Raw genomic sequence first — 27379 nt, forward strand, 5'->3', positions numbered from 1 at the left:
TGTGTGTGCAGTGAAATCTCCTCTCGTGCGAGCCATGAACATTTGTGTGTGTGTGTGTTTGTTTTGTGTGTAAGTCGTGCCACTCACCGTTTCTAAATGTACTAAGTTAGGACAAAATAGTTTAAACTTGGTCGGAGTAGTTTCTAACATGATACTGTTTATTTTCAGAATCTTGTGGGTTGGGTTGTTGTTATCTCGCTCTGTCTCTGTTTCTCTCTCTCGGCTGAGTAGCCTATTCCCATTTAGCAGTTATAAATGATTTTTAAGTAGACAAACATCAAACATATCGTGACATCCCTACTTTCTACCGAGGCCAACAGTAGAGGAGGCAGTCATAACAACTGCAGTACAATGGAACTAGCCATTCTGGAGATAAAAAGGGAGGAAAAACAAAACTGATCAAAACCTCTGTGACACAACCCACACATTTTACATTATGAGATTAACAAAGCTAGTAATTATGGGATCAATCATTCAGAAAAAGCCCAATAAGAAAGCCATCATACAAAACCACATGCCTTTTTATGAGGAGATCCTGTCTAACCCATGAACACTGGGACAGGTTGTGTCCTGTTGTGAATCATCTTTCAATTTTTTCAGATGGATCTTAGTTCTAAAAGCCCGAAACTACAGTACATGTTTCCATCCGCCTGAAACACTTTAGTTTTAGACTTGTACAATATAATATCGGGACGAGTCTATCAGAGGACTAACTGGTGAGTTTAATGGCCGATTGAAGTTCTTGAATTCTTGCTCATTAAAGCATACAGTTATAGTCCTATTATGTCAGGGACGCTCAAAACACGGAAATTATGAAAATAAATAAAAGGCTTGTTCCCATTGTAGTGCTTAAGAGCTAAGGTCTGTCATCAGGTCAATCAACAGACAAGGAATACAAAACTTTTTGGATCCTGGTGCACACACACTCACTTTTAAAAACATTCCCCGAGTTTGTAGTCCACAGCCGCTCCACTCACTGCATGTTCTCTTCTTTGAATCTCCACAGGAAGTGGATTTCAGCCACTTTCATTCTTGAGAGAACAAGACACTTTTCCATCTTGAAGAATGTTACAATATCCGTCTACACACGTTCACAAACTTTTTCAAAAGAACTCTACCTTTTCTAAGCCTACACCGTTAGGCATTTCAGTTATTTTGTCCATCTGCTACCTGCCATCCAGCAAAAAAGCAATGACAGCAAGGGGTTGGGAAACATATTTTCTTCAACGTTTTAGAACGAGTGTTTGCGAAAAAAAAAACCATCCATTTAATGTATTCAGTGATGAAATATGAACAGTTGAATTAAATTATTCACCAGTTTGCGCTGCACCCTGTGATGATAACATTGTCCCTAGCAGGCCAGAGACTCGGAATACAAAAAGATATTCCTGTAGAGTTGGCAACTGTCAAAGGAGCACTCCGCTCTCCTGTTTGTGTATGCACAAAAACATCAAAGGCTTGTCTCAGATCCTCAAATGGATGATCTTAATGTGACACTAGCGAGGCCTCAAAGGCAGAGCGGCAAAGAATACCCTCCGAATAGTCAGAGGAGGCAGCTTCCTGTGCTGCCACCCCCAACTTCTCTCTCTTCCATTCCCTTTCTTTATCTTTTTGTCTGTGTTTCTATCGTGGCTTTGTCTCTCTGATTCTCTTATCTCACTCTCATACCCTCTCATTCTTTTGTCCTCTCTCTCCCCCTTGTCTCTCTTTCTTCCTCTCTAGCATCCTCTTTCTCACACACACACACACACACACACACAGTGTCTCTTCTGCCTCCCTTTCTCTCTCATGATCTCCGCTTATGGAGGAGAGGCCAATACTGCTGTCGCCCTTAATGAGAAATGGCAAGCAATCGTCGCAGCGCACTCTCACCGGTACGTCGATGCAAATAACAAAAAACCCAGAGGTTAGGTTTCACCACGGGTGACTTTGGATTGCTATTTTAGAACCAGTCGATAGCTATTGATGAGCAAGACGGGGAGGGTGAAAGGAGCATGCATATTTGATAGAGCATCATACATTGAGGTGAATATTAAGTGGAATCACAATGTGGGTGGTACAGGAGTTTCTTTGGATGTTTCCATTACACTGCGAGGTTTCGTAACTGTGCATGAGAGGATCAGGTCAAATGAGGGTCACCCCCACTCAAAAAGCCTTCTTGAAATGCAGCCACTGGGTAAAAATATGAAGTATAAATCAAAATACGAAGCATTCAGGGCTCTGTTTCATTAGTTTCTTGTCAAGATTCGGAAGTTGTAGGTCCTTATAAGCAATGTAAATCCTGTTTGTGTTAACTTAACAGAGTCCTTTTAAATCATTCCAGGAAAAAGCATTCCATTATCGCTTATGAGATGACCTGTGACCTGTGAAGCCTTCTCCCGGGAAAAGTAAACACATATGCCTCCCAACCAAAGCAGCCACTGGAAGACAGCTGTTTGGCTTCTGTTTAAAATAAAACAAGGATGAATAGCATCCTGGCTTTGTGCACATGTTGACATGGTTGGTTTTGACAAATGTCTGCATTGGATGGCCATGTCTTCCCTGTGTGCTGTTGGACAGGTTTGGATTCATTTGTGCCAGTTGTGTTAGACCATGTGGGTTTCTGTGCTGTATAACCATTAGTCAGGGATTGTGATCTCTTTCAGCTAAGTACCACTTTAAGCTGTGTGTTTAAAGCTGTGGTAAAACACAAACTGAATTCTTTGGAGCAGAAAGAAAGCACGTAAACTCTTTGTCTCTACCTGTCGTAGTACTCTGTGTGTGTGTGTGTGTGTGTGTGTGTGCACAAGGCTTTTTATACCTGGTCGCTTTTTGAATAACACAATACCCCGTGTCATCAGCGAATAGACAAATGATAAAGTAGAAAAGCACTTGTCACAATTGTCTGCACAGCTACAAAGGTGTGATGAATTGAATTGGATAATAAGCCTAAATGATGGCATAGAAATGATCAGAAATATCTTTGGTGGCTTTCTGTGCTTCTATTGCAGATGGAATATTTGTATTTAATAGATACCAAAGTAACACCAGAGCTTTTACAGGTCTAATCCCTGCTGTGATTTATTTTCAGCTGGTTAGATTCTTTCACAGGATACAGGTTTTCTCTCAATAACTTCACTGTTCAACAGAAAAGTAATTGCAATTAACGAGGCGTCAGCTTTCGTTGTACCGAGCCAAAGTAGTAACACTGTGTTTGTTCTCACACTAAGAAAGATATCTGTTTCATACAAAAGGAGGAGTGAGAAAAGTCATCAGCTACACTAGGTTATGTGCTTGTTGATTTACCACAGGCACATTGCATATTGTAGTCATTGTCATCAAATAGCCAGAATGTAAGTTAAAGACACAGAAGGAAAACCTGCTGCATCCACTGCACAAACTGAGCGCTAAAATGCTTCAATTCAACACAACGTGACCAAATGTATGGATAATGTTTGGTAATGTTGTCGTTAATGAAAACAGCATGCCGTTGAACAAAGACACAACGGGTTACAAACATGTGTGCTACACTCTGCATTAATTGTTCTTAAACATAATCTTTCGTTAATGATTCATGTTAGTTTAATTGTCCCACAAGCAATAGTACTGCTGATCTGGTTTCTCATATATATTACCATTGCATTCAAGGTTATCACTTTCTGCTGTTCTGAAGGCATCTCCAGAATTCTCAAAGACTCAATATATATCATCCACAACACAATTAAAAAATATTCTTATCATTTTTAACCATCTTGTGCATTGTTTTCCTAATCCAAACAAAGATTTGTCTTGCTCAATTTGTACAAGGTTTTATGACTGATTGTAAGAATACATGTATTTGCAGTTGTATTGGTGTATATGGATGTTTCTAGTCTTTCAAAGTAAAGCAATAACATTTTGTGTTTTACAACAAGAGCAACAGTTAGTGTTTTCCAAAGCATGAGGTTGTGTTTTTCTCCTTGTGCGTAAAGATATATACTTTACACCACACACTCACACACACTTTATGATTTTAGCTGAGGTGTAACAATCACCAAGCTGGCAATCCCTATTTCAACTTCCCATTTCATGTGCTAGATGGAAACGAACTTCGATGAAAAGACTGAGGCTGTTCACTCCAATTTTCTGAGGAGTCCTCCAGCTTAATTGGTCAAGCTCTTATCCCCCAGCCCACCTCGGCTTAGCCCTAGAGGAGATTTTCTCTGCCTATACCTCTGCCTTCATTTCCTCCTTTTTCGTCTCCCTCTCCTCCCCTCCCTGAGCAGTAATCGGAAGAGACTGATGGGGGAGAAAAAGAGTCTCTCTCTCTCTCTCTCTCTCTCTCTCTCGCTCTCTCTCTCTCTCTCTCTCTCTCTCTCTCTCTCTCTCTCTCTCTCTCTCTCTCTCTCTCTCTCTCTCTGTCACTGCTCAGCCTCCCTCAGGCAAGAGAGACACTGCTGGCTAGTTGGTTAATGAACGTCGTGTTCGTTTGTCACGCTTATCAATCACCGCATGTGTAGGTGTCATTTCGACATGTCTCCTCATCTGCCATTGTTGTTGATGATGTTGTTTGTTCCCACACTGTGTGATTGTACCTGAGTCATGGAACAGAGATGCAGGGAAATGGGAGCTAAAGGTGAAACCTAAAATGTGTGTGTGTGTGTGTGTGTGTGTGTGTGTGTGTGTGTGTGTGTGTGTGTGTGTGTGTGTGTGTGTGTGTGTGTGTGTGATTGCAGCTTCAAATGCAGGGAAGTAATACTGAAGCCATTGGAAGGCACGTTTTAGCAAAGTGATTTCATCTTTGTGTAAAATGACTATCTATTCATTTGTCTGCATTGGTCATAAAACCAGCTGGATCCTGGCAATATTTCTCTTTTTCTTATTGTTTTTCAGTGTTGATGAACACAAGACATTATTTGACATAGTTTTTAAGGGTTCACCTAAAAGTCACAAGACATATCAAAATACGCTGAGTGAATTTACCATGGTGAGGTTGAAGTGTCCTTTATTTCCCCCAAAAGCACCCTTACAGTGTTGTACAATTGTTCTATCATTTGAATGCCTGTATTTCCATATATAAGCGATCATAAAAGACATTAACATTTTTTTTCCGTCTCACTGCGATGAGGAAATGTTTGGTGCTGTAGCAGAGTGTTCATCCTGCAGCCCAGCGGGCAATGGACTTTATACGCCACCAACCTCTCCAACTCCTGTTGGAGGCCAGATGCACTGCTAGGAACGCTCATCCCTGAATGACTGAGCCCAGTGGAGGCTCAGGGGATGATACATTCTCTGGACAGCATTTAAAAAGACACAGGATGAATTAGTAATCTGCTGGCTCACAAACTAACACAAGCTTTAACACCGACTGTTCCAGCATCATGGAAGGACCGGTGAGGAAAATAAAAAACAATTGAATAGCTTAAGAGTTTACATGAAGAATGACTTGATAATGCACTCAAATGGAGCATTAAGATGAATTGGTAGTTTCTTTGGAACATCCTACTATTCTGCTAAGTAAGATTCTTACTACACTATAGCACAAAATGGCCATATTGTCTGTTGGGGGGTTGCTAGGATTAGGATCAATGTTATTGACTCGGCATGTAATTCATGAAGTGCTGGGTTTTGGCACAAATACTCCACAAATGGAAAGATATCTTTCCTCTTTGCTGCTTTTGGATCTTTGGTTTTATTAGCTCGCTACCACGCCCAATACTAAGGACTACCCCCTCACATGCTTTAGTACTTTACTATAGCTGATTGAGTCGAGATATTGCAGCTTTAGTATTAACTCCTCATTACGCTTGTGATGACTTAAACTTAGCGGGGCCCCACATGAACACGGATTCCTACAAATCATGTCCTATGAATCTCTAACATTATCCCGTCTAGAGAGAACAACGAGAATAAGAATCCATGAAATAAAATAGCTGTGAAAACTAATGTGTTTTATCTCGCAAGTGAGCAGGATGTGCAAGGTCGGCCGCCATATAGAGTGCGTGAAATGATGCATTGCTGTGCTGAATGGGAGAAAGAGCCCAAGTCAGTGTGGAGCTATGAGGGAGAGATTGCATGTCAAAAGATATGTTCCACAGTAACGGACGAGTGTCTGAGAGCTCATGAAATGATTCACTGGTGAATTCATGCTCAAGTATTAATCAGATAGCACCCGCCTGCCTGTTTGAAGAAGCAACTAAAAAGAAACTGTCTTCACATATGGGCTCCCCCAGAAGCACTTAAAGTGGAAACATTTGTGGAAGAAAAGATGAATTTGACCATTTTCCCACCAATATACCGAGGGAAAAGGCATATCACTTCAAGTATGAGTACTGATTCCTACACAACTTCCCCATCAAAAAGAATGATGAAATCAAATGAAAGAAAATGTTTTATTGTTGTCATTACACAGTAGTTAGAGTGCCTCTGGAAAGTGACACAGAGACCACAGATTGAGAGCATTGCTCCACAATTGAAATGGCCACATTGAGTTTCCATGTAAATGGATTAAAATGGAGAGTCAAAGTAGGCCTCTGCACTATTGCATGGCCTAGATACAGCAGCTCACTGCAACAACATAAAGTAGTATTCTTTTTATGTGTGAGGTGCAATCATGGCTGCCATGGTTTCCCTCGTGACAGACAGGCTCCTCCTCTACCACGAAGTCTTCTGGAAGAAGGTGGTTTGTACTTTTTGTGAGGTATAAACCGTTTTTTAGCTGCGGAAGTGTAACTTGCACTGTCTGTGCCAAAAGAAAACAACCTACGAGTCCAACCAGTGCATCACTTTGAGTTGAGCTCTGATGAACAGCTTTCCTTTGCCACACATCCAAGATTCTGCTCCCCGATTTAGTCACTGCAGAAATCTGGTCACAGCTTATCTCGAATTAAGTGCTTGTTTACCAAACAGAAAGCCATGCTATTTATTTATTTTTTGTCTTAAACTTCAGCTTAAATGGACAGTCATGTTTACATTGCAGTGATATCTGTATATCATTCAATAATTGATGCTGCAGAGCAGAGTGTGGCGTTAGCTTTGAGCTTTGGTTGTCAGAAATCAAAGGAACTGGCACACTGGGTCATTTTTCAGTCCACGGTAACAATAACATTGTCAACACCTAAATGTGTTATAATTAATTTTGGGCTACAAAATGTGTCAGAAAAATCATACATATTGCTTTCCTTCACCTCTTTGCATCTCTCACACGTGTGGCTCCTTTTGCAAAAACATCTTAACCACAAGTATGACTCAGCATCGGATCTACTTGGTGTGACATTTTACTCATGCACTTCAAAAGTAAAGAAGATTTGTTTGCTGCCGTCCTCCCTTGGACCCACTCTGCTCTAGTAGTTTAACACACTGGACTGAACATTTGTGGATGTGACATTATTCCATCTCCCAAATGCCACCAGTGGCTGAGCCTGAAATGAGTTCATAAAGTAATCAGATTGGTACTCTTGAATTGGTCCACAGAGGGATCAAAGGCAGAGCAATGCCTCATTTCCACCGCTTGTTACGGAACCGTTCTTTTTTGGTTTTCCATCGGCAAAGGTTGTGGATAGTACCTGGTACTTTTTTTGGCACCACCTCGGTTGAGGTTCCAAGCGAGCCGAGCCAATACTACACACTGCTGATTGGTCAGAGAGAATCATTGCTAGCGCCATTCTGCACAAACCCGCCATTTTTAAATAGCTAAGCTGCCATCAACAGGAACCGCATTTTTTTTTTTCCTCCCTTGAAAAGAGAATTAAAAAATTGGCAGCCCACAGAACTACTCTGTTGAACGTTACACTACCCCGTAGGATTGAGTAGGATTGAGGATTTCACGGCAGTTTTATATGGCGTATGGCGATGAGCTATGGATCTCGCCTACATTTATGAGGTACTATCCACAGTGGAAAACGACCTAGAGAAAAGGACCTCCAACCAGAAGTGGAAATGAGTCATAAAAATTCCGGGGTTTTTTTCTGCAGGTTCATGCAACCTAAACAGGACAACATAAAATAGAGAAGCTGCCAGTTGTTTAGCATACCAAAAGTGTGATTTAAGTTTTTCACCCAAGCACAAAACCCCTTTAGCAGTAGCGTAAAAATAATTGTAATGTTCCCCAATGCACTCTCTTATGACGGAGCCCTAGTTACTTACTACTGCTTTTATGTGTGAAAGGCATGACTGCTTGCTTGGCTTGCAGATTTGCTCAGCTTTTCAATCTTGACAGATTTTGCACCTAAACTAGCTACTGTAAATCATATCATTTCGTCACATGATCGAATAGAGACTTGACATTGGACACCCTCACCATATATTTTCACAATTTATATGACAAAATGACAAAAGAAAACAACAAATGAATCCTTTTTTTCATGATTTGTTTTTATTTTTTTATAGTTTATGTAGAATGAGTGCATACCATTTTGTTATAGGTGGCTAATGACTATTTAACCCAAAAAAGTTAATCCATGAGGGAGATGGGTTTGCCTTTTTAAGGGGAAGATATAGCAATTGGCCAGAGTATGCTGTCCGCCCAACACATAGTTGCAAGGCCTGCTCTCTCTACGGTCCCCCCACCCCCCACCCCTCATTTTTGTCCCATTCAAATCCAAGGCAACTGGGCGGATGAAGGGTATTGTTTATGAGCATGTGGAGGTTGCATCTTGCCACAGAGACACCGGTCCATAATGCATGGAGAGGATTTGTCTCCATTCCCTGTCCTTTTGTCCTTGCATGCATTTTTATTTTTATTTTACGTCTCCATTCTGTTAATAATACATGAATGTCCTCTTTCCCTCCCCCTCCCCCTTACCCCCTCTCCTCCCCTGTAGCAATTATTGAACCCACCACCACTAGTGCTGTCTCAAGCCCAGGTCAGTATATGTCACCATGCTGTACACCAAATCAGCAAAGAGGTCCGCTGCCTCATACTAACCTGAGCTGAAATTCTCTCCTCCATCTTGATTTATTTAAATTGGCTGGCTGGAATGCCTGCTGGGTGTACAGCTTCGTTGTATGTCCTTTATTTGTTTGGTTTGCATTCCTTGGTTGTTTTCTGTTACTTTTGGGTTGGCTTCTCCAGCCTGGCTACATATACTTCCTGCAGCCTGTGTCATCACAACACCCTGCCCCCCTTCCTTTCATTACAACGCCACCTCCGCCACCCCCACCCCCACGTGGAGCACACAGTAGCGTCATCAAAGTGGCTGTTCCATAGGCCCCTGGGTCTGATGCTTTTCATAATGGCTTCCTCACCACAAACACCACCACTCTCCTGCTCATCAGTGCTACCTAAATGCAGTGTACATCAAAGGCCAGGAAGCTGTTGGTGGCAAAGGCCCTTGTTTTGTTGTTTGCAAGATGGAATCTCTGCTGTCTTTGTACTTTTATCACTCCCTTCTGTCTTAATCTTCCTATATCCCTCCCTCTCTCCTTTCTGTCTCTGTTCTTTCCTCTTTCTAGAACAATCAGTTGGCGCTCTGCCACCCTCTTTAACCTGATCTCCTGCTAGTGCTGTTGTCGGTGCTACACTGTCAATGTCACCCTCGTCCGCCCCCCCCCCTCACTGTGTTCTGCCGCTTCCACATTCCAGCCCAGAGTAATCCCCTCTGCCTGGTCGTCTTTTCTCCCTCTCTAATGGTTTTAAGCAAGTCACAGAATGTAATCTCTCATACTGGTTACATTATTTTTGCTTAATACTGTTCACGTGCACAGAAACATGTAGACATGCACTCACAAGAAAAAGCTTTCACTTTCACACGCACAATAGGTGCTGAAATGAAAACATGCTGAACTATTCAAACATGCTCGGATGCACTTGCACTAACAAGCGATCACATGTGAGGATTCATGCTGCTTGATGAATCCGCTCAGTGTTTCTTGTGAATTTTCATGCAGCTCTGTGGATGGGTGCTATCGTTTTCCGCTTGCGTTCTATGGAGACACAACTCGGGATTAGCACATGTTCGCCCGCATTCTGTACCTGTCTATCTGAGCCAAATATAATTATCCATGGAGATTCTGTCAGATAACAAGTTAAAATAAGCTCAGCAGCAACGAACAGTCCTGGCACGGCCCTGAACTCTCATTTGATGTAACGCTTGCAGAACAAATGACAATTTCATGGTCCAAAGGAACACCACTGGTTTCAATCGTGGAAATAAACTCACTCAGCGACCCACTGATCTTGTTTTGTTCTAAGTTGTATTTGAAGTTAATTTTTTGATGGCACCCTCACTAAATGGCTTGGTAAAGGGAATTATTTCAGTTCTTTGTCCCAACCGTTGTTTAATCAAGGTTAATAATTCATTTGAACAGTAAAATATCACCTTTCATTTCCCCTGTGAATAAGTTTGGGAAGATGTGCTTCCAAAGTAAGGAATGAAATTCTCGTCAGTAAGGTAAGCAAATCAGATCTGTGAAGTGGAAAAATTGTTCATCCCCCACTGCACTTGGAGTGCATGTTTCAGCCCATTGAACGAATGACAAATGACAAAAAAATGCAAATTACATAGAGAAAACAACATTAATAGGAAACATCAGTCATTGTGTTTTTATATCTAACGTTGTTGTTGTTGTTGTTGTTGTGCCAGTAAGAATCAGCTCAGATGGGCCAAAATGTGTAAGTTAATTAGATCATACTTGCATGCTAGTTATTGGATTGTTTTGACTCAGAGCTTGTGTACTTTGAGCTTTCAAAGACAGAACTGTGGACATCCTTGTGCCACAAGGATAGTTTTCACAATGATTCCAACTTGCATTTGTATTACCACCCAGCAGTAACACTTGAATAATACAAGTTTGATGGATTATATAGTCTAAGCAGGTTTCAAGGCTCTGGAAGTTACATACTGAAATAAATGATAATTTAAAGGTGCATAATACACAGTTCTCAACGGCTCCCAACATGGCAATGCCTGATCTGATAGCTCATAGCTAACGGTGCTAACAGCGCTAACAGTACAGAACCCTGGCAAATGTGCAGACAAGTGAAACTAGACGGTGGGTGCTATGCTTCCGTGTCGATGCTGGCATTATCAGCTGTATGAGAGCAGTGCATAGCGACGGCTGTAAGCTAGCCAGTGGGGAGACACTCACATGCAGTTATTTGCTGCTATATTAATGCTCTGAATATCATATATTGGTCCTTTAAAGTTGATTTGCTAAACAACTTTAATTTATCCGATATTCTGATTACAGAATATTTATGTTTAATAATCAGATGGGTAGCTAACTATTCAGCTGTACATGAGATTTGATTGACTACAACTATATCACTGAATACGGTATGCATTTCTTGGATATTCAAAACATGAATTGTGTATGTAATGGTTATTTTCTTCAAGCCCTGACAAGGCTGTGTAAATTTGTCTAAAAACTGCCACACTACAATATATACTGTACTGTCCACATTTTCAAAAATAGACTGACCATGATGCAATAAGTTGTTTTTCTTGAGTTGTCACTAACAGCCACCAGAAGCTCTTGTCAACAAACTAAAAAGAGTTAAAGGTTGACGCCCAGCAGGAAGCCCCATTTATAATGTCACAACCACCTGAGGAAACTGAGATCCTTCAGTGTGTGCAACAGGCTGCTGAGAGTCAGCTGTGGTCAGTGCACTGTTCTTGGCTATAGTGTGTTGGGGAGGCGGCATGAAGGCTGGAACCGGTAAGAAAGTCCAGCTCTGTGGTCGAGCTGGAACTGCACAGTCTGGAGGCAGTAGCAGAGAGGAGGAGGATGATGGACATGATATACGCCGTCCTGAATAACCCCTCCCACTCTCTTGATGATGAACTGTAGCAGATGGACACCAGCTCATCCTAGCAAATAGCAAGATGCTACGCTTCAGGCGTTCACTTGTGGCCACTGCCATCACAGCAACTGTGACCACAGCCTTAGCCAGCTGTGACCCCCCCCCCCACACACACACACACACACACCTAAGCCACTCCCACTCAGTCAGACCTGTCACACTCACTGCTCACATCTCTTACTGCTCCAACATCCATCAAAAATGGCCTTTTTCTACAGCTGTCGAACAATGATACTTAAACTTCATAATAAATATGGCTCTACCTGTTATTGTCATTAATATTTTAATGTTACTGCTGATACCATAGCAGTAGTTGTTTTAAATGAATAGTTTGACATTTTAGATGAGAAGAGCTACATCACTCTCGTATCTGTACATTTATGCACAGCCAACACTTTAGCTTAGCTTATCTTAAAGACTGGAAGCATGAGGAAACAAGTTCATCTACCAGCTCCTGTAAAGCTCACTAACCTGTTAATCCGAACAACGGAAATGTAAAAAGTTGTGGTGCTGGTTGGCAAAAACTGATTTTTGCATAATAACCTTCAAACATTCAACTGGACACAGATATTATGATGTATATCTTTTAAAATTTGAATTCTCCTTTGTATAGAGTCTGTATTTTTGACCCCTGACACTTGAATTTCACCCCTGGGAGTCAATAAAATCGTATCCTATCTAGTCATTTCTCATCGTATCTCATCTCATCAATGTCGTACAGACATGTTCACACTTGTCAGGGAGCCAAAGACAGAAATAGAAACCATCTGTTGTTGCTGCATGACCGAACCTTCTGTGCCACAAAAGTTTACACTGCCCATGTTTAAAATGGTATATACCACATTTTGTTGACGATAAAGTTCTTAAGCTTGTTTTATCTTTAGCATATGGATTTGTATTTTTTTTACCTAAATATAAAGCACTGATCCAATACTCCAAAGCAGCTGGCTCTGTGCCACCCTGTCATCCCGATGAGATGTAGATCTGTGATAATAGCATATGCTCCCACAGGCTTTCACTTCTGTTTGTTCCCGCAAATCACTTGACAGTAGAAAAACAATGTTCTTAACACTGTACTCAGCCCAATTTCTTGTCTTTTGCGAGGCACAGTGTACAGTGCTGCTGGTTCAAGGGATATGACATGCATTATACATAATGCGTGTGGCTCTCTGATTCCCATGTGTCATGTCAACTCCCAAATAAACAAAATTCAGGCAGCCTGAGAGTAGCTAAGTGAGGATGATCCACACACTGTTTCGCTCCGCTATTAATCCTGTTCTTAGCCTTCATTTCTCGTAGGACATTATTATTTTTTCTCCATTATTTGGTGTAATCGGAACTAATTTCGGAGAAGGAGGTAACCCAACCCAGCATGAAGCACTAGGAGATAGGAAGGAGAGATTAATGAAGGTTTATGTGTCTTGCTAATGGAGAAGGTCATAAAACAACTTGTGTTGAGAGAATCCATGATGGAGCAACCTTTAATAAGAATGGTTCACTTTTAATCCACAATGGGGCCCAGCATTTTTCTACTGAATTTTAGTCAAATCAATTTCCTATAGATGTTTTGAAAATCACAAAGAAATCACAAGCTTAAAGAAGACAATTTTCCGATTGATTTCAAATGAGAGTAGGTCATATTTCAATGAAATATGTCTTTATTCAAGGTCCAGAGCAGAACATCAAAGAGTTAATCTAGCTCATTAAACATTCTTCCAAATTCCTCCAAAATGCAAAAGTCACTCACTCAGCTCCCCAAGGCTCAGGGAGCTGGGTTAATGAAATTATTTTGGTGAGCATGTGAAGCTTCTTCTAATCAAAGGATAGCTGGCTAATTTATATCTGAAATTGGGGTAATGTCTTCTTTGGAAGATGACTCTAAACAAGGTTAGGTTTCCTCTCTCAATTCTTTATTTTGTTATCTAATGTCGGTACAAGTTGGACCCTAAGGCACATTCCGGTGGTCTTAAACTGTGCAAGGGCTTCTCAATAAATAAACAACTTGGTATTTTTCTCTTAAGTTCTGAATTAATATTCTCTCTTGGCCATCACTTTGTAAATATTAGACTAACTATTACTGGAAAGAGCTCATATGCGCATTTTGTCTGTCTTTGAAACCATGTGATGCATTACTTTGGTGATTAAATCTGCAGCCGACTGTCAAAATTTTGTAGCAATATCCTCTAACTTTGGCCCTAATACATAATGCATCTTTAGCTGTGTGCATTCAAATGTTAGTACTTTACATACCTTTTATCAATTTTTTTTCCCTGATTGGCCTCAGTGGGAATTAATAGTGATAAAAGAGTAACAGTTCGAAGTAAAATTTTAAATAAAAGTTTTCAGATGTTTGCCCAGTTCAACTGAGGCACTCCATTGTGGATGAGAAACAGCCGAGTCTGAATATGGGATGCTATCAGCTATTGGTTTGTATTGAAGGCAAATTTATTTTTGTGATGCTGTTGTCAATATGGTGTCACATCAAACAATAGCTCTCTTCATTTTTCAACAGTAAAGCTTCCACATCAGAGCCGGTGAAATGGAGAAACTGACTCCCGTTTTCACTAATTCACTGTAGAACTCATTCCTCTAAATTACTGACGATTAACAAAGTGAGAAAGTGTTCCTGCTGGCCCTGCAGCGGTGCATACTAAGTTCTTACAATGTATTCATATACAACATATGCTCCAACATATGCTACATGTCCACATGGACTACTGGTTATTACTGATTTTAATTGATAACCTGAATGGTAGGTCATCCTGAATTAATGGGTGACCCAGAAAGAGTAAAATATTCACAAAAATCATGGAAGGAAAAACTAAAAGAATATTAAAGGTATCTTTGATTTAAGACGCAGTAATATGTTTTTGCTGGCACAGTATGTCCTTAATTTACCTCAGGATTGTTTCTGACATTGTGCAGGAGAACACTAATACTCAGAGATTGATATTGGACTCCTTGGATGTGATTGAATGAGCTGAACAGATCTGGCTGGTCTTTTGTTTCACCCCAGGTGAAGCCAATCGCCGTCGATCAGTACACATCAGCTATTTCATAAGACTATCTTCATCTGTTCCTCAGTCCTTTTCAAACCAAAGTTGGTTCACATCCCATTTGTTTTCTTTTCAGACCTTTTTAGCGTAGCAGATAAGCAGTCTGATACTCTCAAGTCAAATAGAACCAGGTACTAGATTGAAAAAGAGGCTTTTTTAGAACGTGAACTGCAAAAGCCAGAAGTGCACCAATGTGACTGTTGATGCAAGCTGAGTCACCCCAGCTAATGACATTATAAATACACTACACTTATGAAATATTCAATAGGATGGAACATCTCCCACTGATTAGCTTACGCCGGGGCCTTTGTCTGAGAAGACTGGTAGTGTAAATCCTAGAAGTCTGGACAGCAGTATTTAACTGCTCAAGGAGCCTCAACAGTAAACAGCCCTGCCTCACTTTACCCAGCATGCCTGGTGTCAGACACACTGAGCTACCCACAGATAATCCTTTTTGGCAGTGCATTTTCTACCAGCCTTATCAGTTATATGGTGGCAAGATCAAGAGCCGTGCAAACCTTCTGCAGCCACCTCTCGCCACCACGCCGCCACCCCGGCTCCTGTCCCGTACGGTTTGTTTTGAGGTGATATGCTGACCTTCATTTTTCCTTAGTGCTAACTCCAACGTTCATCTCTGGGAGGGCCTGATAAGCAGATGGCATGTCATCTATCATCCTTGACCCCTAGATCCCTGGACAATGTAAATATACGATGGCTTTTTGTCCTGTGAAACTGGAAGCCGTGAGCTTCTCCAGTCGAAAAACTGTTGTTACAGTACACAGGTTCAAAGTCTGTGCTCTGGAAATAAAACAGGCATTTCCTCCTTTGCTGCTATGTTATATATCTGATGAAAGCAAAGTAAATAGGAAAACACAATTCTCCAGTGACTACATGTACAAAACTCCTCATAATGCACCACATTATACAGGATACAGCCAGCAATAAGTAAGACCACTAATTATCCTTTTATAGTGCTCCTGGGTGTGCCATAATATTTCCAGAATTCATTCATTTGATCAACACATCCCATGCCTTATTGCAACATGTGCTTTATTGTAACAGCATATGTTTTCTGGAAATGTAAGCCATTATTTTGATATTCTAATAGCACACAATATGATTGCCGTACGATCTTCTGTTTTCTCTCAGTAATTCATTTTAACGAGTATGAATCAAGGAAAGTGTTATTTTTGCTATTTGGCTGATTGGTACTCAGTTGTTGGTGTGATATTAGTCATTACGGGTTAGGTTGTCTTTTGCTCTGGCTGCCTGGGCTTTTTATCACAGTGCCCTGAAACACATTGTGAGTGCTAATACTGATTAGTGAAATGTGGGAGATACCGACAATGAAATTGATTTTGTGTTTTACTGTGCTAGGAAGGGTGCTTTAAAACAAAGTGATGTCTCTTTCTCCTTATTTGCTTTTGTTAATTAATTGTGAAACACTTATGATATGCTTTAAAAAAAGAAACCTTTTTATGAAAGCCTCTGAAACACAGAAATTAGTATTGATTGTGCGATTGTTACAATACACAAAACAGAAGATGAGCAGTATTTCTAGGAATATCATCCATTTTTGTTGATTTGCACCGCTCAATTTACAGCTAATGGCAACATTCAGTGCGAATGCAGGAAGGCGTCATACTCATCATATTGCTACATAATTTAGAAATAATAACTCAACATCTATTAGATTCAATACATGATACTAAAATAACTTCAATAATAAAGACTAGACCATAAAACAACAGTAACATCTACCCACAGGTGATGCCTTCTGGGGGCGCAAATGAGAGAATGCTGTGGATTGTACTCACTTAGTTTACTTCAGGTGTTTTGATTACAGTGTCTGCAGGGGTAACCAAAGTTTAATCACTACAAATTACGTTACCTTACTCATCTTACGTTGAAAATGTTGCTATTGGACATATTTACTGGTTTTCCAGAGTCATCAAATATTAGGTGATAGGTTTAGGATGCATTTTACAGCATAAGCTGAAGCATTTAAATCTGATCTTCTGAGGACTATTGCTGGATTAGCAGTGATAAAATATATCCCAACATTTCTCTGATTCCAGACTCATCGAGCATTCACAACACATGTTGGTCTCCCACAAAAGCCCACTTACCTCTCTTCCCTCTAATCTTTACAATATAAACATGTTGTTATCCATATTAGCTGTTTGTCTCCACAAAGACCTGTTTTCAGGGTTGTTTTTCACCTGTTTGTCAGTCTCAGATATAAATGGCCGTGCTGCCCCCTCCCTTCAGCAGATAATTCTACTTACCAAACATCTCGCTCACTGAGTCCCTCTGCCTCTCTGTTTCCAGCTCTATCATTCCCTTGCTCCCACATGTACCGCTCTCCTCTTTGCCTCTGATTATCTCTCTCACTTCGCATCTCCTCGGGAGTGTCGGCCATTAAATACAAACCTGGTCATGCTGTCAGTCCCACGCACACACAGAAGAAACACAGCGGTGCACACAGAAAACGAAATAACTGTCTTCAGAAGAACAAGAAAACTATTTCACAGACTTCACTTTTTTTGCTCATCTTTCATGGATATTTTTCAGTATTTGTGATGATAGTATTGGTGGTGGGTATTAAAACTGAGAGCTGTCAGAGCCTTTCCAGTTTTTAAATTGTGCCAAAGAATCTTCTTTCTTTTATGTGTTTATTCCCACCTCTTTTTTGAGCTCTCGTTGCAGGCGGTGCTTTTATCCCTGTCGCTGTCACTTATATTCTTTTTCTCGAGCATAACTTTTCAGAGTTTGCAGATCACCAAATCTCACACATCTACCATCCTCAGAAGATCAAAGCACATTATGCATTGTGTTAGTGCTCGCAGGTCTGTGACATCCTTCTCCAGTTTTGATGTTGTATTTACAACTGTTTTTGAAAAACCTGCAATCTTACTCTTGAGTTGAGAGTTTGGTGAATTGGAAGAAAAGCCCACAAAAGGGAAGTCACCGTTACATGGACAAGAAAAGTGTTTTTTGTCAATTCAAATCTTTTCCAACTTTAATTGGCCCACTCGCCACAGCAGTCAGGGCGATTAATAAGACAATTCAGCTGGAAAGATGAGTTTCGGTGCTCCCAACAACAGACTGGACTCTGCAGTTGCTTTGTGAGAGCTGGAGCAGAAAATGGATAGTCATTTCCTTTTATGACCACGAATGGCTGCTGTAGAGATTCAGTCTTGGTCTATAATTGAGACACCAGGGTATATTCTCTTTCTGGACAGACTCTAATGGTTAGTGCATTAAGGAGGATGATTGAAGAAAGCAACACACTTACAGTAGAGGCTGTGGTAAATCAGAAAAGATGGCTTTTTGGCCAACTTGTAGATTGCAGTGGGTTCACACTGTGCTGTGCTTTAGGTCCTCCCTCTCTCTCATCTCTGGTGAGAGCACTCTTCAGCGGAGTTAAATGGGTGTAATTTTGAGGCAAAAGAGAGAACACTTTTAGTGGTAATGGAGAAAAAGCTTTGGACATGTTGTCATTGCCCTTGGAAATACAGTAAATGCACTCTTCAAGCCTCGCTCAGTTGTTAGGATGCTCTTCACTGCATCACTCTCAGCTTTTGTATTCAGCTCATGAGGGGTGAGGAGCTGAGGCAGTGGCTTTCATTAAGACATCAGCTGGACTGCATATTTGCAGACCTGCAGGTAAAACGTGCAAAGTCCTGCCATTTCCCTCGAAACAGGGTTCATTTTTTAACATTTTGATTGTTGAAGTCTTTCAACAAGAATTCAAATTTGAGTCATCTGATTATTATTAGTTGTACTGTTGTTTCACTGTGCATTCACTTTAGTGTCCTTCTAAAGCTAGACCAGTGTTTGATTTGTGCAGTTACCATGGTTACATGCCCTTGTGCTATCAGAAAAGGCACTGATTTCCTGTTCTTATCACAGCTGGTTAAACTCTTTCCTATAGTTGACACTGAATCTGAATCTGACAGGTCACAGATTTCGATGTAACACATACAACTACTTCATTCCTACTCACTTTGTGCTGCTACCTGAGCTCTCCACTGCGTACGTTTCACTGTGTAATATGGAAATACTACTCGCAGTCTGTGAGTAGACGATTAGTTAAAACATCCACATTCATGCAATGAAATTCCTCGAGCAAACAGCTCTTTGTTTGACCGCAGAAATAATCTAATATAATCTAATCTAAATCTTTCCTACCGCTAACTTGTCCGTGGTTTTTCCCAGCTGTTTTGACACTATTTTGTGAGATTTGCAGGGGGATTGTATATAAATTTAATCCCTAAATCTGAAATGTTTTACTTCCAAAAGCGGGTAACGTTAAGCTTTTATTTTCTGTCGAAATTTTAAAAAATCGTCATCATTTCCATTAACACTGCCTCACAATACTGTGATGTTACTTTGTACACTGAGCTTTTATTACACGGCTTCTGTCAGGCAACCTGTATTTCCAACCATTTCCTGCAAGCTTCACTTGTGACTTGGGGAGTCAGGCCTGGGCAGCTTGTTGTGAGGTTTCATATATATTCATATATGACAGCTGGCTGCCAACAGATTACTGGTCTTTCATGTGACTGTGCCAGAGGGGTTGAGTCTTTGTTGCCAGCTATCCTGATAATACTTGAACTGCAGGAATTCTACCCACCCATGACATGTCTTCTTCCCATGTATTTGAATCTTAGAGGGACGGGGTGCCTATATGTCACTCCATGATAAGTGTTGGGAATTACACAGTAATTAGTTTGCCCATTCGAAACAAACCCTGACTGAAACTGACAGTGGGAGATGCCTGAGGAGTAAAGATACTGTGCCCACTGACTCCAAAAGCAACCGTTAAGTAACCCCTTTGCCTCCCAAATATGCACAGAAATCATTATTCAAGGATTTGTTTCACTTGGATAAATCAAACATAGCATTTAAGCTGCTGTTCTTATTGTTCAAATCTGTTGCTGAATCATTTTACCTGACTGTAAGTTTTCAAAATATAAAAAAACATACTTTTGTAAGCCACATACATCACCTAAAATAGTTTATAACCGTGTAATGTAGTTGTGAGCAGATGTAAGTGTTTATATGTGTCAACAACTATAACTATGGGCACCAATAAGTGGAGAATTATATAAAAACAGATAATGAAACTATGTAAAACACAAACGTATTACAATGAAATATGTCTTCATAGGAGAGGTAATAATTGTTGATAAATAAAGTACATGTAAACATGTGTTATGATCTGATTATAAAAAAAATTCACAATGCTTACAAAATGGTTAGCGTTAAAGTAAGGATTAAAGTAAAGTATTATCCATACAGCCATATGCAATTTGGGTTCAGTTATAATATGCATATAATAAATGCATGAAGGTGCATTAAATACCAGAATGTGTTAAACAGAGTCCAGTCAGCTGGTTTGTACGGGGCTCTCCTGAGCTCGCTCCCTCGATTGAACTTTAACTCCCACTTATAGCACTTGCATGGAAATGCCAGTCAGTCATCAGAGATGTGGCTGCATTGACTCCTGATTTGCATTTCATCCAGCTTTGGCTGAAACAGAATTCGAGCTCCTCTTAATCACAACAGCTCGGACACAAACAGCACAACAAATTATCCACTTTGCATGCAAGATCATACTGGAGACAAAATGTGATAGCAGGAATCACAAGTGGTATTCTTCAGTAGCGTTTGTTCTCAGAGATTTATAAATTAGTCCTGTTGACTTCCTGCACTTGTGTCACTTTTTAAAACAGTGTGGTATCAATTATGTGGTTCCATATGTGCTCTCCTTATGGCACAGCCACGATTTTTGTCTATGGTCTCTCAAATCACACCCCAGACACCTTTCCTTTAAATCGTTCCCTACTTCTTTTGTCAAGTTTGATGTCTTCAGCGTTGCCCCTTCGCCCTCTCAGAATGGGCTCTTTGCTGGGTGCAGCAGTGCTGCAGCACAGTGTTGTTTTACTCTGCCAGACAATTATCTCTAAGACGCCAGAACAGAGAGAGCTGCTCCTCTCGACAATTTCCCCCTAACCTTAAATCAGTCCACATTGCCCATCACCCACTAAATGGAACAAACGCACACTAAATCATGCTGACACACACAGGTACCCCTAAAGCATTTTTCTCTCTTTTCATTTCTCTTGTATTTATGCTATTAAAGCTGTGTGGTCTTGCACTTTAGTTCATCTAGCACATACACTTAAACACACACACTTCTTCAATCACTGTCACGAGCCTCAAGAAAAACCTCAATCAGCCCAACTACAGATGACAGTATCTGCAATACACTATTAAAAGCTGAGCATATGCATCGCCTTTCTCTCTGTTTACGGCTCCTCACGAGTCTTCAAAATCTTTTTATTGACAAACCACACCTTTAAGACCTTGGAGGTTTTTAAACGCGCTTAGAAAAGGTCATGACATTCAGAAATGACATTCTCTTTGGGGAAATGGCTTGGATGTCTGGCCGTTAAATAAGGTTAGTTCTATCTGTTCCGTTTCCAAGCTGTTTGGCGTCCTTGGCATTGCTCAAGAGCGGCCTGGGCTCTGCTAATACTAAAGGCTCTCAATGCAAGTTGGATCGGTTTTGCCACGTGTGATACACTCCCCTAGAGGCTAATAAAGAGTGCAGGACATGCTCACACACACACATGCAAACACACATACTGTATAAGCACTTACATGCTTATGAGTAGTGGTGGTGGTAGTGTGTGTGTGTGTGTGTGTGTGTGTGTGTGTGTGTGTGTGTGTGTGTGTGTGAGCACGTTAGTGGTTGATGGCTGGAGTGTTGTTGCTGACTGTTGATGATACACTTCTTCACACACACACACTCAAGCACACGCACAAACAATTTGATGCATCCTGCATAGCTCACTGCCTTCTCAGTTCCCCGCTCAGCTCCTCTCAAGCAACGGAGGAATTGAAATGCAAGTGCTTAAGGATAAAGCCTCGAAGACCCCGAAAAGAAGCCATTAACCCTTTAGTATTCCCCCGGCTTTGCAGCTGATGAGTTATTCAAGGCTTTTGACAAGGATCCACCCTCTTTACATTCACTAATGATGAAGAAAGGTCAATGAACACGCTGAGAAATGCCTTTGGCAAAATAATCTCGGTGACACAATACACCAAGGCATTATAGGTCTCTGAAGTGATAAACGGCCATTTTTTAAATTCAAGTCCCCCCCCCCTCCCCTCCCTCCTGCTGAATTACTGTAATGTGTTTGAAACAATCAATGGACTGAGCTCCTCGCAAGCCAGAGTCCTGTCACCATTGACACTGTTAATTAGCACTGAAGAATCCCAGGCGCTTTTGTCTGAGCACATTTGAAAGGAGACGAGCGGATAAGACCATTTTGCTTTACAATTGTTATTCCTAATACCATCTAGCGTGGGGAGATCTTAGTGATGGTGGGTGGCTCCCGGTGGGCCTCCAGACACAGATCTGTGTCCCAACATGAAACAGCTAAAACAGACTGGAAAGGGGCCCACGTACCTTTCACTCGAACAGTAAGCAATCCTAGGACAGATCAGAATCAGAGAGATGTTCCCTACTTCCACGATTGTTCATTTGCATTGCTTTTATATATCTGCCACTAAATTTGATTCTTGTGCTTTTTTTGTTGACATTTGACTGATTGTTATGGGTTTTGAGAGGACTAAAAACCCCTTTTCTTTGTTACAAGTTGGACCAAACCAGAGAAAAAGGAGAGATTCATAAACCACCCCCAAAATATTCTTGGGTGGTTTATTAACCATCTAGTTTGTATGTATTCCAGCCAGCTCTCAACAATTGGTGTATGAATGACACAACAATTTGTAACTTATTTATCATGCAATAAGAACGTATTTCTTGCTTTTGACACATAAAGTGTTGCAACATATACAATTTTTAGAACAAAAGTTTACTGAATAAGTCTGGTCTTGTAATTAACAAATTACAAGACCAAAACCAGCAATAAATTGATCACTAAAAAGTATTGTCTGACGTATTGTTTGTGTATCTGTATCTGTACCTGCTATATCTTATTCCACTGTTCTTCAGAGCTCCATTGTTTTCCAAAAACACATTAATGAGCCAAATATTTGCACTGTGTAACATGTTCCTTCATTACAATGAATGTGTGCACTGGAGTTTATTTTGAGTCAGTTACCACTAATGCTACTGGTGCCGTAAATACTTTTTTGAGGAAAGTTTGCCAAAAAGTATATTAAGGAAATCATTATACCTCTTTCTAAAATCAAACATTATATTTGTGAGCAACTTTTATGGATTTACGTCTTCAGTAGGAACCAGTGGAGTTAATGCTGCGTGCCACAGACAGGCTGGGAAAGTCGGAAAGGATTGCGAGACAAACAAATACATGGTGGGATGCGGTCTTTTCGTGGGATTGGTCACCAGCCATATCATAGCCGTAGGGAACTGACACCTGAAGACTTCTGGAGATGTTGTAAGTCTCCAGATTGACTAATGCTGATTTCAGTGTGAAATATTATTCAATTACATTGTACATGTAGCTGAACACTGTCCGACTCAAGCGAGTCCAGAAAACTACAAGCAACTGCCAGGAATTGATATTGGGTTTCAATTTCTGGTAGTTTTACAAGCCTGCATGCAATCAATTTTTTTAATTTTTTTGTTTCATTTGGTTAAACGTTATGTAATAGTGATACTCGTTGCCCCAAAATGTTGCAAGAAAATGTTTCTACAACGTTGTTTCTACATAAGAACCTGTAGAACTAACATTAGCAGAGTGTGTTAGCACATCATTAATTAGCATTAGCACTTTTGTTCTGCACAAGCTACTGAAGGTATACTTACACATGCTGCTTTTTGTTTTACCAGTAACAGTAGCTATATCTCTCTCGCTAAATACACAAGACTCCATTGACAAAAACAGTAATTTTAGTCATAAAAAAACACTTAATTCAGACTTTATTGAAACAAAATAAAACTCACCAAAACGTCCTTGATTCTTCTTTACACTTTTTCAATAATCACCAACTCTGGATTGGTTGAAATGAACCCTTAACCCTGAGTCAGGTTGACATCCTGGATACATCATTCAAACACACATTGTAGACCCTTCTGCTTCTCTCGGAAATTGCTTTTTGTTTTATCAATAATAAATAATATTTATTCAGGGAGTGCAGTTAGTGACAGTGTGGGCTCCATTGTAGCTCTGACAGATTGATGGAGTAGCAGTGGGGTCGGGGCTTAGTAATGGGTCGATTGATGAAAAACACGATATTACGTTGGTTGGGTACAGAGTTTAACAATTTTTTAAAAGCAACAGTAATATAAAAGAATTTAGTTGCTGCCAATCTCCTGCACCACACTCCAGTCCAGTAGGTGGCGCTAATGAACCCATAAGCTGGTTTGCCAATTGCAATTATAATTTAAAGAAGAAGAAGACCCAGTTAGTTTGCTGCTGAAGTGAAACAACAACCAAACGCAGTGAACAGCAAATGGCTCTCCATGCAGGAGAGGAATGGTAGTTTTGGTAACCAAAGTAAACTGCTGCCCCACTGTCGATTAGAAGGAAAAGGCCACTTTACCAGACATATTGATATTTGCTGCTCCTGGTACCCAGGTGAGTTGAACCAGGAGTCAATCCACCGGTCCAATTTGTCAGTAAACGCAGACTTATTCCCCTCAGTGACTCCAGTCAATAATGTTTGACCTCATGTGAAAAACAGGAACACAAAGGCGGAGAGAGTGGTACTTACAGACTTGGGAGCTGCAGTCACCAAGTCTTTCCCTCCTACATCAAAGAGACAGAGCATGTGTCACCATCATCAGTTCTTATATTTATGCAACCATGAAAGTGGCATGTCGCTAGTGTCAGTATGGCAGTGAGGATAAGCCTACAGAGGAATGGCTAAAGTGGATTTGCGGGTGGGGGGGGGGTTTATTTGGAGGAGAAGATAAGAGTTATTGCCCTTTTTTAGGATCTGACACATTTCATTGTGGGCTGGTATTGTCTGCCTTTCATTCATACAACCCTAACATCCAGTCATTGTACAGAGTGCACACAACTCAGCCCTTCCAAATAGTGATCTAGAGCCTGGAACACACTCAAATTGGATGTACGTCACACTTACCTTTTAAATGCACCCATTGTTCTTATTTGGCAGCATTTTGTGCTGCATCAAACCACCTTGATTTGTCTACTCTTGAATTCTTTGAAGCATTTAGCAACTCTGGTGCTTGGAAACACTCCGCAGGGACAACATAAATAACACACAAGTATAGTTCCTTGTAGTAGATTTAATGCATCACTGAGACTAATCCAATAATATACACTGTATTAATATGTCACTGATAATCTGTCTGCATGATAAGCACCTTTACTTTTGATTCTTTATCCAGATTTTTACAAAATACATACAATAAACTTCATCTTCCACCACTGCCCAAGCACATACACGACTTTTCTTGTGTTTATAGAACTGTAACAGGAGACCGACCCATCATGCTTTAAATCATATCTTCAAACTGGATCCTTCATGTTGTATTCCTCTCGTCTGCAGTGATCCCACAGACAAAGACATCAGACAAAGAGCGTCAACTTAACATGTCAAATTTAATACAAATTTCTGCCTTAGATACGCTATTCAGATTAAATGGTTCTGACACAAGTGACTTATTTTTTTTTGCTGTTTTATTGCAGCCCATCTCCAGGACTGCAGACAGAGGGTATTAGGAATTAATTAACAACACCACAATTAGTCTTCTGGCTTCAGTATAAAAAGGGAGTAATTCTCATTCCAGAATGCAATCTCCCAAAGCTACATGCTTCAAGAGGGTCATTTAAGTAGCATTATGGCACCATTTTGTCTCATATTGTCCATGAAGCTGCAGCATATATTGTGACAGGAAATGCTGAACGGTTGTGAATGTTTACATCCAGTTGTTGTACCTTGAAAAGTTAAATACTTAACAGATTCACGGTGTGCATTAGAAAAGAAGGTGTGTGTGTGTGTGTGTGTGTGTGTGTGTGTGTGTGTGTGTGTGTGTGTGTGTGTGTGTGTGTTAGTGACTGACTGAATGACTGTGTGTGAGAGAGAGAGGGGCAGGGCCTGACCTGCACTGTCTCACACTGCTGTATAAAATGCCCCGCTGGATCAATGGTGCTCACTTCAGGACTCTATAGCTTTTATCTTAACCTCCCACAGGCAGTCAGCAACAAGGTGAGGAGTAGCGACTGGAGTGCATTCACTGCCTCGGGTTTTGTCTTGGCGTAATAAAGGAATATTTCATGTGTGACACTCACACAGCCTATGGGCGTACACTATCTAAAGCAGACTTTGAGCTAGCAATAATTAACGTAAACATATGGCGTGTGCCTCCATTGAATTGTGCCTCTTCTCCTCACAGCCACAAGTCTTATGCAGCATCTCGACTAGAAATAATCCACTGCACATGCTAATCACTTAGCAAATGATTTGGCCCTTTTTGGTCGAACAATTTCTGTAAACCACTGAATTGATCTGAGAGAAATCAATTAACAGCTCAGGGTAGGTAAATATGTAACAAAAAATATGGATTGCTCTGTATACAGTTTGACCATCTGAGCAAATTGGGGCTGCAGCTTGTGTGCTTGTACAGAGATGCTTAGCGTGAGCAAATTCCAGTCAGATTCGAGTAGCCCCAGGTGAACTGTGATAACCAGGCAGTCTGCAGTGATAAAGTTATCTTATATCCATCAAGAAGAAAATGCACTTAACCCTCAACATTCAGGCCTGCTGTGTTATCAGCACCATAATGGAAATTGATAAAAGGGAGCTGTCTTATCATAATCCTACATACATAGCAGTGAATTGCTATTTTAGGACGCTACAGGCGAAGGAGAAGGGCGGAACGGAAAGGAAAGGGCAGGAAGAGAGGGTAGCCTCCTGGTTGGAGATCAGATGTTATCGGGCTGTATTGATGGAGCAGCTCCTGGAGATGCAAGTAGTGTCGGTCTGTCGTAAGACGTTTCTCATAACTGGCCGGACTGTCGCTGTCATCACAAGTTCTGCAAAAGCTAAGCAGCGGTTGACTCAGCGAAATCCTTGGGCCTGCAGCAGGACTCGCAAAGAAATAAAACCCTGATAAGCATTCAAAAGTGAGAGAGAGAGAGAGACAGGGGCATTGGGAGTTATTAGAGATAGTGGGAGTGAGAGACCCAAATATGAGAGGGAGATTATTAGAGACAGAGAGGAAGAGAGAAAGGAAAAGTAGGGCTGCATGAATTTGCTACATGCTGACTCCATTTGTTTGCGTCCCTGTGCATTTTATTAAAGCCTCTAACATTAAACAGATTTAGCGGGAGCAGCCAAAGTCATGGAGTAATTATGCTTTTGGAAATGCTGTAATTAAAAACGCTCGCTTAAAGTATCAATCCACACTGTACAGCGTTTCTTTGTTTATTCCCAGAATGTGCTGATGTGGATTTACCCTCTAAATTTAGAAAAGAGAAGAAAAAAAAACCTACAAGGGAAAATTCATAAAACATTTGAAAAATGGAGATTCATCCATCAGGCGTGCATATAAAGTACATCATTTGCAAGCTCATTGATTCCCTGCATA

At 40.7% G+C, this 27379-nt stretch overlaps 1 protein-coding gene across 2 annotated transcripts in view; it reads left to right on the forward strand.

Annotated features, from left to right (window-relative positions):
* negr1 (neuronal growth regulator 1) overlaps positions 1-27379 on the forward strand; it is a 132124-nt gene that overhangs the window by 96286 nt on the left and 8459 nt on the right. The window contains exon 7 of one of the 2 annotated variants that reach the window (XM_068707462.1): positions 8781-8822. The exons of the other annotated variant lie outside the window; for it this stretch is intronic. Coding sequence (XP_068563563.1) covers positions 8781-8822 — 42 coding nt within the window. The remainder of the gene's footprint in view (positions 1-8780; positions 8823-27379) is intronic. 2 annotated transcript variants of the gene reach the window in all.

Source organism: Cebidichthys violaceus, unplaced genomic scaffold (assembly GCF_023349555.1).
Source record: "Cebidichthys violaceus isolate CVI_PGR_0920_01 unplaced genomic scaffold, fCebVio1.0.p SCAF_13, whole genome shotgun sequence".
Taxonomy (NCBI): Eukaryota; Metazoa; Chordata; class Actinopteri; order Perciformes; family Stichaeidae; genus Cebidichthys; species Cebidichthys violaceus.